This window comes from Protomyctophum parallelum (assembly GCF_964188405.1).
Source record: "Protomyctophum parallelum genome assembly, chromosome: 1".
Taxonomy (NCBI): Eukaryota; Metazoa; Chordata; class Actinopteri; order Myctophiformes; family Myctophidae; genus Protomyctophum; species Protomyctophum parallelum.
The window spans coordinates 94759764-94772921 of record NC_139697.1 but is presented as its reverse complement, the minus strand read 5'-3'; the positions used below and the strand labels follow the sequence as shown (position 1 = coordinate 94772921).

Below are 13158 nucleotides of genomic sequence, written 5' to 3'. Positions count from 1 at the left end.
TGATTCTGATCCAGCATTTAGAGCAAATGCAATTCCTGACATGGCTTTGAAAATAAACCGCGACCAGGGCTTATCACGTCCTCACACAAGTATAGTAATAATAACAAACGTGTGTTCTCCAGGAATGTGCTCAGTATTTGATGAGTGTCCCCGTTTGTGGAATGTATATGTGTATATATATATATTTCTTTTTGCGGGGGCATTTACAATGAGCCAGCTGTATTGTCGAAATGTATATATTGTATGTGGGTCGTTGGTGATTATGAGCATTGCATCATTGTTTGAAAGAAGCACCAGCATGGAGTCCCTGTGTGTGTGTGTGTGTGTGTGTGTGTGTGTGTGTGTGTGTGTGTGTGTGTGTGTGTGTGTGTGTGTGTGTGTGTGTGTGTGTGTGTGTGTGTGTGTGTGTGTGTGTGTGTGTGTGTGTGTGTGTGTGTGTGTGTGTGTGTGTGTGTGTGTGTGTGTGTGTGTGTGTGTGTGTGTGTGTGTGTGTGTGTGTGTGTGCTGCACAGACCCTGGCTACGTGCACGGTCACAAAAGAAGATGTGTGTCAAAGGAAATGAGGCTGTGACCGTTTGCACTAGTTGTAACCTGTCAGTTGTCGTGTGCCATTAGCCCACAAGGCCAATGTATATAGACTGTGCTTTGGAATGCCACTGGTTTTCATTTGGTTTCAGGCTGTGATGACCTACAGTATACTAATAAGAAACTAATCACATTTGAAGTGAGGACCCCACCTCCACCCTGACAAGCACTCGGAATTGTAGGCATTGCACTTAATAGTTTGCCTCGGTTTCCACAAATACATATTGTGAACATTTTGCCCAACTACAAGCTCACTGTGCTCGTTAAGCCGGTGTGCATGAACAGCCAATCAAACCGGAGGTTTCTTCTGTCCGGCCATGTCTTCCGACTGCAGTGTGATGTCCTTCAGACTGAGGCACGGCTGGGTCGCGGTCACAACTTTGGTCAGAAATCCCCCACAGTGCGTTGCGGTCGGTCACGACATTCAGGCATTCATTTAACCACGGGCATCTGCTGCAGAACTTAACCCATTCTGACAGGGCACCCATGTTGGTGTTGGCATCATGTTATGCTTTAGCTATTGAAAAATAGCAGATCTACAAGCTCATATCGCGGCCACCGAGTGGCGCGATACGAGCTTGTAGGTCTGCTATTTTTTGAAAATTCGAAGAACGACTGACATTTTTAGAATCTGATCTCAGGTCAGAATGGGTCAATCAGACCAGTGTTGTGTCCAGCGGAAACCTCGTATGAATCTGATCTCAGGTCAGAATGGGTTAAGATTAAGTGCTGCTATGCTGTAGTAAAGTCTGTACACTGCTCCAGTCGGAGCAAACGGCGCGCGGAAGCATGCGTCAGGCTTTTAGTGTGTGATGCAGCTGACTCATGTGCTCACAGGCCCTGCATCCGAGCACAGCCATAACGTGCCACTGCTCAGGCCTGCCAACTGACTGCATCTGTGGCGGTGTGACTCAGGCCCTGCCGCCTCCATCCATCCCGCAGCTGTGTCGCAGTTCCCACTGCGACACAGCTAGCTGGTAGTACCCTGCACCACATTTCGACAGCTGACCCTAGCTGGCAAGGGTGTGTGTGTGTGTGTGCACGTGCGTGCATCTCACCAGGTATCTTAGAGCAGCAGCAGCGTTTGCATGTTGGTTTTGCATGCGTGTGTGTGTGTGTGTGTGCCCATAGGAAACATCTCTCGGTCCAGTAGGCAAATGCCAACGTCTCCTGGGAGCTCTTCAGCAACGCTGACTGTCCATTTAGGACCAGTCACTGTCCACTTTTGCTAACAAAACAAATGTCCATTTGAGACCATTCACTGTCCACTTTAGTAACAAAACAAATGTCCATTTGAGACCAGTCACTGTCCACTTTAGTAACAAAACAAATGTCCATTTGAGACCAGTCACTGTCCACTTTAGTAACAAAACAATTATCCATTTGAGACCAGTCACTGTCCACTTTAGTAACAAAACAATTATCCATTTGAGACCAGTCACTGTCCACTTTAGTAACAAAACAATTATCCATTTGAGACCAGTCACTGTCCACTTTAGTAACAAAACAAATGTCCATTTGAGACCAGTCACTGTCCACTTTAGTAACAAAACAATTATCCATTTGAGACCAGTCACTGTCCACTTTAGTAACAAAACAAATGTCCATTTGAGACCAGTCACTGTCCACTTTAGTAACAAAACAAATGTCCATTTTTAGACCATAGTTAAAGATCCAGGCACTTACCTTACATGGAGGCAGTGGGGCAAACATGTTACAGTAGGAAGCTGTTTAATGTGATTGTGAGGTAATGGTCTCAAACATTTTACGCTCAAGAGTTACATCATTGTGGAGAAAATCCTATCCAACGACAGCAAATCATTCTGAGTTTTGGGTCTGAGAGGCTAAACCTTATCAAATGGTGCTCCGTGGCACAAATGCTGAATAAATAATGAATTGCATTTCTTTTTGCATTTTTATAGCGCTTTTCCAAGTGCTCAAAGCGCTTTACAACGATTCATTCATTCATACATTGGGAGGTGAAGCGGCGACAGTCGACGCCAGCGTCCTCACTTCCCACATTCACACACCAGTGGTGGCGAGCTCACACTGACCGACTCATTGGAGGCAGTGTAGGATTAAGTGTCTTGCCCAAGGACACTTCGACATGTGGACAGGAGGAGGAGCCGGGATTCGAACCGCCGACCCAGGCATCATTGGACGACCTGCTCTACCTCCCGAGCCACAGCAGCCCTAATGGGCCCTGATACAAAAAGGGTTGAAAACCACTGCCATAACTGCATGAACAACAGCCATATTATACTATACAGAACATTCACATACAGATGGCTCTCCCACCCGCCCACCCGCCAGACAAACAGACGAGAAAGAAGGGCACAGTGAAAATACATCCGTGTGTATGTCCCCGAAAGTACAGTCAATGTAGATTAGAAGCATAAATAAGTTGACTGCCACTTTTTTCCAAGTCATTTTTTTTTTTTTTTTCGTCCCGTGACCTGCTTTGAGTCACCGCCCCACTCTGTTTAGGTTTGTTTTGCTGTTGTCGTCGTTGTCCTCACAGCAAGGGTGTTTTCCCTTTCGACTAAAGATGTATGTTGCTGCCCAGATAGTGTAGTAGTGGTGGTGGATGGAAGGACAGACAGACACGCAGACAAACAGATGGCTAGATGGCTGCGCAGACTGCTAGATAGGCCGTGCGTGCGTGCGTGCTTGCGTACGTGTGTGCGTGCGTGCATGCGTGCGTGCGTGCGTGCGTGCGTGTGTGTTATGTTATCAGTCATGCCGGGGCCAGTGGTCAAGTCATGTGTCTGCTGTGTGTTCCAGTTAGCCACAGAAGCGGCCCTGGAATGAACAGCAGGCCACTCTGTATTGTCTTTAAGACATTTAGACCTGAGGATGATTCTACAAATGTCTTCTAAATCCTGACAGTTTTCTGAAACTATTTCATGTCAAGGACCCCTAGAATTATCTGTAATTGGCCTCCAACCTCTCATCTCAAAATATGTAGTTCCAGGGACCCCCAGAAGCAAAGATTTGAGTTATAAATGTTCGCTCTGAAAGGATATATATTCCACATTTGCGCCACATTTTCACGATTTTTTTCAAAAATAGCAGACCTACAGGACCACACAGCAGATTCTCACATCACAAAACCCTTCGAGATGTGGTGTAGAGGGGACAAAAAGGAGCACATATTAGTACATACCCCTGGGGGACCCCAGGTCAACAAAGTATATTAGGGGTTAATTGATTTGAATTGACTTTCATTGACTACTGACCCTAAACTTGACCGTGTTTGTATTGTGCTTATGGAGACGCGCGTCCGTGTGTGTGTGTGCGTGCGCACACATCTTCATGAGCACACTTTTATTGTATTTTTTGGATTGAAGTTTATTGTACGGATGGAACATACAATAACATTTTCTTTATTGCGTCCAAAAACCAAATGGCACCATCCACAACAACATTGTGCCACACACTTTTAGTCCGTCACAGTCAGACTTTTAGTCCATCATAGTCTGTTCAACGCTGTAAAAAAAAACAAAAAACATCCATAATAAATACAATAATACATCTTAAAATTAGGGCCCCCGCACGGCGAACCGTACACTAGATACGATATTGCACTTGCCCAATATACCGTACCCATATTGCACTTGGCCTCATGAACAAAGAGACCAGTGTGTGTGTGTGCGTGCGCGTGTGCGTCCTTGTTAGGTTAACCCATTCAGACCGGGCACCCATTTTGGTGTTAGCATCATGTCGTGCTTTAGCTATTGAAAAATAGCAGATCTACAAGCTCGTATCGCGCCACCGAGTGGCGCGATACGAGCTTGTAGGTCTGCTATTTTTGAAAGAAATCGAAGAACGACTGACATTTTTAGAATCTGATCTCAGGTCAGAATGGGTTCGTCAGACCAGCGTGTGTCCAGTGGAAACCTCGTATGAATCTGATCTCAGGTCAGAATAAAGGCTATGCCCTTATCACTTGTGTGTGTGTACAATATACATTACTGTACATCTGTAATCACATGCATGTTTCAATTCAATTCAATTCAATTTTATTATAGTGTCAAATCACAACGAGTTGTCTCAAGACACTTTACAACCAACAAAGATCCACCCAGAGCAAGCAATATTGCGAATTTGCGACAGTGGCAACGAAAAACTCCCCTTTTAGGAGAGGAGAAAAGAACGTCAGGCAGAACCAGACTCTGGGGTGGGCGGCCATCTGCCTCGACCGTGTCGGGGGGGGGGGGGGGTAGAGGGAGAGAGAGAGAGATAGACAGAGAGAAATAGACAGAAATAGACAGGTGGGCTCCGTGGAGGGGTCTGGTCCACATCTGGTCCACATCTGGTCGAGCTCTGTGAGGCCGGGTCCAGGTCACACTTCTGGTGGGCTCCATGAAGAGGCCTGATCCACGGTCACGCTCATTCAGTCAGTTGGGGGTTAGTAATTAGAGGTCCAGTATTTCCAGTATGTCTCATGTGTGAACTGTTGCCTTGGATGCTCTTTGTCTTGCCTGTCAAAGCTCTCGATAATAATGTATCTGTGGTGTATTGTAGTATCACTATCTTATTACTTCATGCATTTAGTACTTGCTACTTCATGTACTTCAGTATTACTTCAAGTCAGTGTCATCACCATCATGAAATATCAGCTGACTGTATGTAATTGTCATACAAACAAAGTTGCGATGAATATGGGCATTGGACATTGAATATGGGCATTGAACATTGAATATGGGCATTGAATATGGGCATTGAACATTGAATATGGGCATTGAACATTGAATATGGGCATTGAACATTGAATATGGGCATTGAACATAGAATATGGGCATTGAACATTGAATATGGGCATTGGACATTGAATATGGGCATTGAACATTGAATATGGGCATTGAACATTGAATATGGGCATTGAACATTGAATACGGGCATTGAACATTGAATACGGGCATTGAACATTGAATACGGGCATTGAACATTGAATACGGGCATTGAACATTGAATATGGGCATTGAACATTGGCACATATTCCATTTCGCCTCCTAGGCTTTGTAAACAAGCATCGCACAGAGCCGATATGACAACATCATTTAAAGACGTGCAATTTTGTATTCATGTCTTCCAATGTCTTCCATGGCAAAAAGAAAACACATTAATCAAAGCAATGCTGACTCTAAATAAGAGTGAAGACTTGTGGTATGTTCCTGTTTTGCGATAAGGCCGGTCTGGGTTTGAAAGGTGTGAAACCTGTCCATCATGGGGTGGCTATAGCAAGTTATCATCGTAGCTGACTGATATGACACATTCGTTCATACAACTAGACGGATACTCTGGCTGACTGAACTGGAAACGTATATCGAAACTCTAAATTCGGATTTAACACTCCACTTGATGCTGGTTGAGAGACGCCGGGCTGCTGTAACGGTGCGGCAAGGGAGTAAAGTAATTAAAGACGCCAACGGGATTACATACAGAATAGCTTGCCTCCATTGTGGTACGACTGATAATTAAAACATGGTGGTGTTTTCTCGTGTCTCCACAGGAGCGCACGCGCTCGTTCGACGGCTTCAACATGAACACCCTGGAGAGCTCTCTGATTGACATCATGAGAGCCGAGCAGGACAGCCTGAAAGGTGAGAGCGCACGCACGCACGCCACGCCACGCACGCACGCCACGCCACGCACGCACGCCACACACTCACGCCACACATACTCGCCACACACTCACACCACACACTCACAGCACACACTCACGCCACACACTCACACCACACACTCACACCACACACACTCACACCACACACTCACGCCACACACTCACAGCACACACTCACGCCACACACTCACACCACACACTCACACCACACACACTCACGCCACACACTCACGCCACACACTCACGCCACACACACTCACGCCACACACACACACTCACGCCACACACTCACGCCACACACTCATGCCACACACACTGACAGCACACACTCACGCCACACACTCACGCCACACACACTCGCCACGCACAGACCTCACATGTTGATCGTCACCGTTGGGCCTTTTTGTCCAGAACAGTTACTTTTTTACAGTTAATTACGAAGAGGAAAAAATGGATTTTCAATGGATCCAATGTAGTTATTATTTAGTCCCAAGCCTCTTTTTTTAATACTTTCCCAATTTTTACAGACACACTTAACCACTTTCACTTCCAAAATGTTTATTTAAAAAAATCTACTTGTGAGCTTGTAGATCGGCATTTTGTTTTGCAATTATTTTGCTATTTTAATGCACCTCCACACATTTCTGTTTAAACACATCAGTGTTTAAGTGCACAGTTGGTAGTGCTGTCGCCTCACAGCTAGAAGGTCCTGGGTTCGATTCCCGCTTGGGGCGCTGTGGGTGCTGGCGGCGTGTTTCCTCCTCCGCGTCATCAGTGCCCATATCCGAAGGCGGGGTTGGCGAAAGGGCCTTTCTGTGTGGAGTTTGCATGTTCTCCCCGTGTCCCCTAGGGTAGGTACCCTCACAAAAACATGCAGTAATCCTGGTCTCTAAACTGCCTCCCCCTGGCCAGCCGGGACATCTGATGGAGGGGAAAGGAACTGGTCGGAATAACGTGTTCCTTCCACGCGCTACGTCCAACCAGGGAAACTCCCCCCTGTCAGGTGTAAAGGAGCAACTTGAACACTCAAGCATGAAGGAAGCATGAGTTAAGTCCGTTGCTCTCCCTAGGTTGGCGGAGGGTGTGTAGAGCCCAGGATCACATCACAGGATGATTGACACAGGGGTGAAAAATGGGTTACAATTACAAAATCGTGGGACAAAAAATATAATTTAAAAAATAAAATAAACACATCAGTGTTGATTTTGACGGAATTCATCATATTTGTTGTCATCTGAAATGTTTTAGTGTTGGTCTACGTTTAGTTGACTAAATATAATCAATTTTGTCGACGGAAATTTAATACAGTCGATTTAGTCGAAGGAAATGTATGTCGATGGGCCTTGATGACGTCGCAGTGGCTGACTTTACACTTGGTGGCATGCTGAAAATTGCCGATCTACAAGCCCTCAATGTCCGATCTAGAAACTCGCATCAGTGAATGGATTGTTTATACATCAGGCTTAACGGTGTGTCTGTATAGCGTGTGCGTGTCTGTATAGCGTGTGCGTGTCTGTATAGCGTGTGTGTGTGTTTGTCTGTATGGGGCGCATGTGCGTGTGTGTGTGTCTGTCCCCTCTGTCTAGCTCTGTCTTTACTGTCTGTTGTCTTTGTCTCTCGCTCTCTCTCTCTCGCAGTGTGTGTGTGTGCGCAGTGTGTGCGTGCAGTGTGTGCGTGCAGTGGTGTTTCAGTAAAGTGCTGATCGTGTGCAAATCAGACACAGTGAAGGAAGTCCAGGAAACCACTGAGACAGCAGTGTCCACGCTGCATGCCGCAGCAGCAGTGCATTCTGGGTATTCATGCATAATGCATAATAGGGTGTGTGTGTGTGTGTGTGGGGGGGGGGGGGTAGGGTAGGGTATCGACAGAGAGGCTTAAAAAGCCGGTGGCGTGTGTGTGTGTGTGTCCTCGATGAAGACGCGGTTTGTGACGGCGCTTTAACCCATTTTGGGGCGTGAACCCCTTTTGGTGTTTTAAGCATTATGTTATGCTTTTAGCTATTGAAAAATAGCAGACCTACAAGCTCGTAGCGCCGCGCTATACGAGCTTGTAGGTCTGCTATTTTTCGAACAAATCGTGCAAATGTGGCGCACATCTAAATATATTCTTTCAGAGCAAAGCAGTTTTTGACTCGTATCTTTGCTTCCGGGGAGTCCCTGGAACAACATATTTTTAGATTGGGGTCCGCGGCCAATTACATATAAATGTTAAAAACAATAAAATAAACAATTAAACAAACAAATCTAAGAAATTACACAAACAAATGATAATCAGGAAGAAGTGAAAATAGCCGATCTACAAGCTCGTGCGCTCGTATCTGCACAAAATGGGTTAAAGCAAGAGATGACATACTATCTAATAAAACAATATATATGCAGAGAGAGAACCCATAGGACAACAGCTTATCATTTCGCACCACATGTGCGCATACCACAACAGCGTGTGAAGGAGTCTGCATATGTAATTATGTACACAGAATCAGAGGTGTTGTCGGTAACAGTTTGTGTGTGAGGGAACGGCCCATGGAGGCATAGCGCGTGACCTCAGGGGGCGTACAGAGTCGGGGTGTGAGGGTGTTTTTTTGGGGGGGCTTTCGTACAGTAGGGGTGGGGATACTGTACAGTGCTATGTGCAGCTTGTTGTTGTGACCTTATCGTTGTGGCTTGTTATCTGCTCAGCAGATGTGTGTGTGTGTGTGTGTGTGTGTGTGTGTGTGTGTGTGTGTGTGTGTGCGCGCCCTTTCTTTACTAAAATAGGCCTATACTGCTACTTTCATTTGGCCTTCCTCCTACCCCATGCAGGCAGCCATGTTGGCTCTCATATCCTGTGCGTGCGTGTGTGTGTGGAACAGCAGGGTCTGTCTGTCTGTCTGTCTGTCTGTCTGTCTGTCTCTGTCTCTGTCCGTCTGTGTCTCTCTGTCTCTCTCTCTCTGTCTCTCTCTCTCTCTCTCTCTCTCTCTCTCTCTCTCTCTCTCTCTCTCTCTCTCTCTCTCTCTCTCTCTCTCTCTCTCTCTCTCTCTCTCTCTCTCTCTCTCTCTCTCTCTCTCTCGCATCTCCAGAAGCACATGTGCACGAGGCAGAGCACAGATGTGACATAGCAGAGACACAATGGATGAATGAATGAATGAGTACAGTAGCGCTCTGACTGGCTTCCAGCATTGTTCCTACTGGCAGAAAGAATCCCTCTGTGTGTGCGTGCGTGTGCGCACGCGCCATGAACACTTGTGAGGGACGGCCTAATTTCCCCAAGACATTGTGAGGACAATGTTCCTGGTCCTCACAAGAGATTGTTGTTTAGATAGATTTACATTCAGGAAAGCATTGGGGATTAGTTAGGGTTGGACATTTAGACGTATAATTATGCCTTATTCATGCGTAGTGGTGACACAGGGGCTGCGGTAGGAACCCTTTAGCGGTATGAACCCGTTGGCGGTAGGAACCCTTTGGCGGTAGGAACCCGTTGGCGGTAGGAACCCCGTTGGCGGTAGGAACCCGTTGGCGGTAGGAACCCCGTTGGCGGTAGGAACCCTTTGGCGGTAGGAACCCGTTGGCGGTAGGAACCCTTTAGCGGTAGGAACCCGTTGGCGGTAGTAACCCGTTGGCGGTAGGAACCCGTTGGCGGTAGGAACCCTTTAGCGGTAGGAACCCTTTAGCGGTAGGAACCCGTTGGCGGTAGGAACCCTTTGGCGGTAGGAACCTGTTGGCGGTAGGAACCCTTTAGCGGTAGGAACCCGTTGGCGGTAGGAACCCTTTGGCGGTAGGAACCTGTTGGCGGTAGGAACCCTTTGGCGGTAGGAACCCTTTAGCGGTAGGAACCCGTTGGCGGTAGGAACCCTTTGGCGGTAGGAACCCTTTGGCGGTAGGAACCCTTTGGCGGTAGGAACCCTTTGGCGGTAGGAACCCTTTGGCGGTAGGAACCCGTTGGCGGTAGGAACCCGTTGGCGGTAGGAACCCTTTGGCGGTAGGAACCCGTTGGCGGTAGGAACCCCGTTGGCGGTAGGAACCCGTTGGCGGTAGGAACCCTTTAGCGGTAGGAACCCGTTGGCGGTAGGAACCCGATGGCGGTAGGAACCCGTTGGCGGTAGGAACCCGTTGGCGGTAGGAACCCTTTAGCGGTAGGAACCCGTTGGCGGTAGGAACCCTTTGGCGGTAGGAACCTGTTGGCGGTAGGAACCCGTTGGCGGTAGGAACCCTTTGGCGGTAGGAACCCTTTGTCGGTAGGAACCCGTTGGCGGTAGGAACCTGTTGGCGGTAGGAACCTGTTGGCAGTAGGAACCCTTTGGCGGTAGGAACCCTTTGGCGGTAGGAACCCGTTGGCGGTAGGAACCCTTTGGCGGTAGGAACCCTTTGTCGGTAGGAACCCGTTGGCGGTAGGAACCTGTTGGCAGTAGGAACCTGTTGGCAGTAGGAACCCTTTGGCGGTAGGAACCCTTTGGCGGTAGGAACCCGTTGGCGGTAGGAACCTGTTGGCAGTAGGAACCCTTTAGCGGTAGGAACCCGTTGGCGGTAGGAACCCGTTGGCGGTAGGAACCCTTTGGCGGTAGGAACCTGTTGGCGGTAGGAACCCTTTAGCGGTAGGAACCCGTTGGCGGTAGGAACCCTTTGGCGGTAGGAACCCTTTACCGGTAGGAACCCTTTGGCGGTAGGAACCCGTTGTCGGTAGGAACCCGTTGGCGGTAGGAACCTGTTGGCGGTAGGAACCTGTTGGCGGTAGGAACCCTTTGTCGGTAGGAACCCGTTGGCGGTAGAAACCTGTTGGCGGTAGGAACCTGTTGGCGGTAGGAACCTGTTGGCGGTAGGAACCCGTTGGCGGTAGGAACCCGTTGGCGGTAGGAACCCGTTGGCGGTAGGAACCCTTTGTTGGTAGGAACCCGTTGGCGGTAGGAACCCGTTGGCGGTAGGAACCCTTTAGCGGTAGGAACCCGTTGGCGGTAGGAACCCGTTGGCGGTAGGAACCCGTTGGTGGTAGGAACCCGTTGGCGGTAGGAACCCGTTGGCGGTAGGAACCCGTTGGCGGTAGGAACCCGTTGGCGGTAGGAACCCTTTGGCGGTAGGAACCCGTTGGCGGTAGGAACCCTTTGGCGGTAGGAACCCGTTGGCGGTAGGAACCCTTTGGCGGTAGGAACCCGTTGGCGGTAGGAACCCGTTGGCGGTAGGAACCCGTTGGCGGTAGGAACCCGTTGGCGGTAGGAACCCTTTGGCGGTAGGAACCTGTTGGCGGTAGGAACCCTTTAGCGGTAGGAACCCGTTGGCGGTAGGAACCCTTTGGCGGTAGGAACCTGTTGGCGGTAGGAACCCGTTGGCGGTAGGAACCCGTTGGCGGTAGGAACCCTTTACCGGTAGGAACCCTTTGGCGGTAGGAACCCGTTGGCGGTAGGAACCCGTTGGCGGTAGGAACCCGTTGGCGGTAGGAACCCTTTGTCGGTAGGAACCCGTTGGCGGTAGGAACCTGTTGGCGGTAGGAACCTGTTGGCGGTAGGAACCCTTTGTCGGTAGGAACCCGTTGGCGGTAGGAACCTGTTGGCGGTAGGAACCCTTTGGCGGTAGGAACCCGTTGGCGGTAGGAACCCGTTGGCGGTAGGAACCCTTTGTTGGTAGGAACCCGTTGGCGGTAGGAACCTGTTGGCGGTAGGAACCTGTTGGCGGTAGGAACCCTTTGTTGGTAGGAACCCGTTGGCGGTAGGAACCCGTTGGCGGTAGGAACCCTTTGGCGGTAGGAACCCGTTGGCGGTAGGAACCCTTTGGCGGTAGGAACCCGTTGGCGGTAGGAACCCTTTGGCGGTAGGAACCCGTTGGCGGTAGGAACCCGTTGGCGGTAGGAACCCGTTGGCGGTAGGAACCCGTTGGCGGTAGGAACCCTTTGGCGGTAGGAACCCGTTGGCGGTAGGAACCCGTTGGCGGTAGGAACCCGTTGGCGGTAGGAACCCCGTTGGCGGTAGGAACCCCGTTGGCGGTAGGAACCCGTTGGCGGTAGGAACCCGTTGGCGGTAGGAACCCTTTAGCGGTAGGAACCCGTTGGCGGTAGGAACCCCGTTGGCGGTAGGAACCCTTTGGCGGTAGGAACCCGTTGGCGGTAGGAACCCGTTGGCGGTAGGAACCCGTTGGCGGTAGGAACCCCGTTGGCGGTAGGAACCCTTTGGCGGTAGGAACCCGTTGGCGGTAGGAACCCTTTAGCGGTAGGAACCCGTTGGCGGTAGGAACCCGTTGGCGGTAGGAACCCTTTAGCGGTAGGAACCCTTTAGCGGTAGGAACCCGTTGGCGGTAGGAACCCTTTGGCGGTAGGAACCTGTTGGCGGTAGGAACCCTTTAGCGGTAGGAACCCGTTGGCGGTAGGAACCCTTTAGCGGTAGGAACCTGTTGGCGGTAGGAACCCTTTAGCGGTAGGAACCCTTTGGCGGTGGGAACCCTTTGGCGGTAGGAACCTGTTGGCGGTAGGAACCCGTTGGCGGTAGGAACCTGTTGGCGGTAGGAACCCTTTAGCGGTAGGAACCCGTTGGCGGTAGGAACCCTTTAGCGGTAGGAACCTGTTGGCGGTAGGAACCCTTTAGCGGTAGGAACCCTTTGGCGGTGGGAACCCTTTGGCGGTAGGAACCCTTTGGCGGTAGGAACCCGTTGGCGGTAGGAACCCGTTAGCGGTAGGAACCTGTTGGCGGTAGGAACCCGTTAGCGGTAGGAACCTGTTGGCGGTAGGAACCCGTTGGCGGTAGGAACCCTTTGGCGGTAGGAACCTGTTGGCGGTAGGTACCCTTAGCGGTAGGAACCTGTTGGCGGTAGGAACCCGTTAGCGGTAGGAACCTGTTGGCGGTAGGAACCCGTTGGCGGTAGGAACCCTTTGTCGGTAGGAACCCGTTGGCGGTAGGAACCCGTTGGCGGTAGGAACCTGTTGGCGGTAGGAACCCGTTAGCGGTAGGAACCCGTTGGCGGTAGGAACCTGTTGGCGGTAGG

The 13158-nt window shown here is 50.0% G+C and overlaps 1 protein-coding gene across 2 annotated transcripts in view; it reads left to right on the top strand.

Moving 5' to 3' along the window:
• The window catches only part of LOC310862209 (cytoplasmic polyadenylation element-binding protein 4-like), an 80095-nt gene that overhangs the window by 29942 nt on the left and 36995 nt on the right, over nt 1-13158 (top strand). For both annotated transcript variants that reach the window (XM_083769976.1, XM_083769975.1), the window contains exon 8: nt 6101-6191. In XM_083769976.1, coding sequence (XP_083626102.1) covers nt 6101-6191 — 91 coding nt within the window. The remainder of the gene's footprint in view (nt 1-6100; nt 6192-13158) is intronic.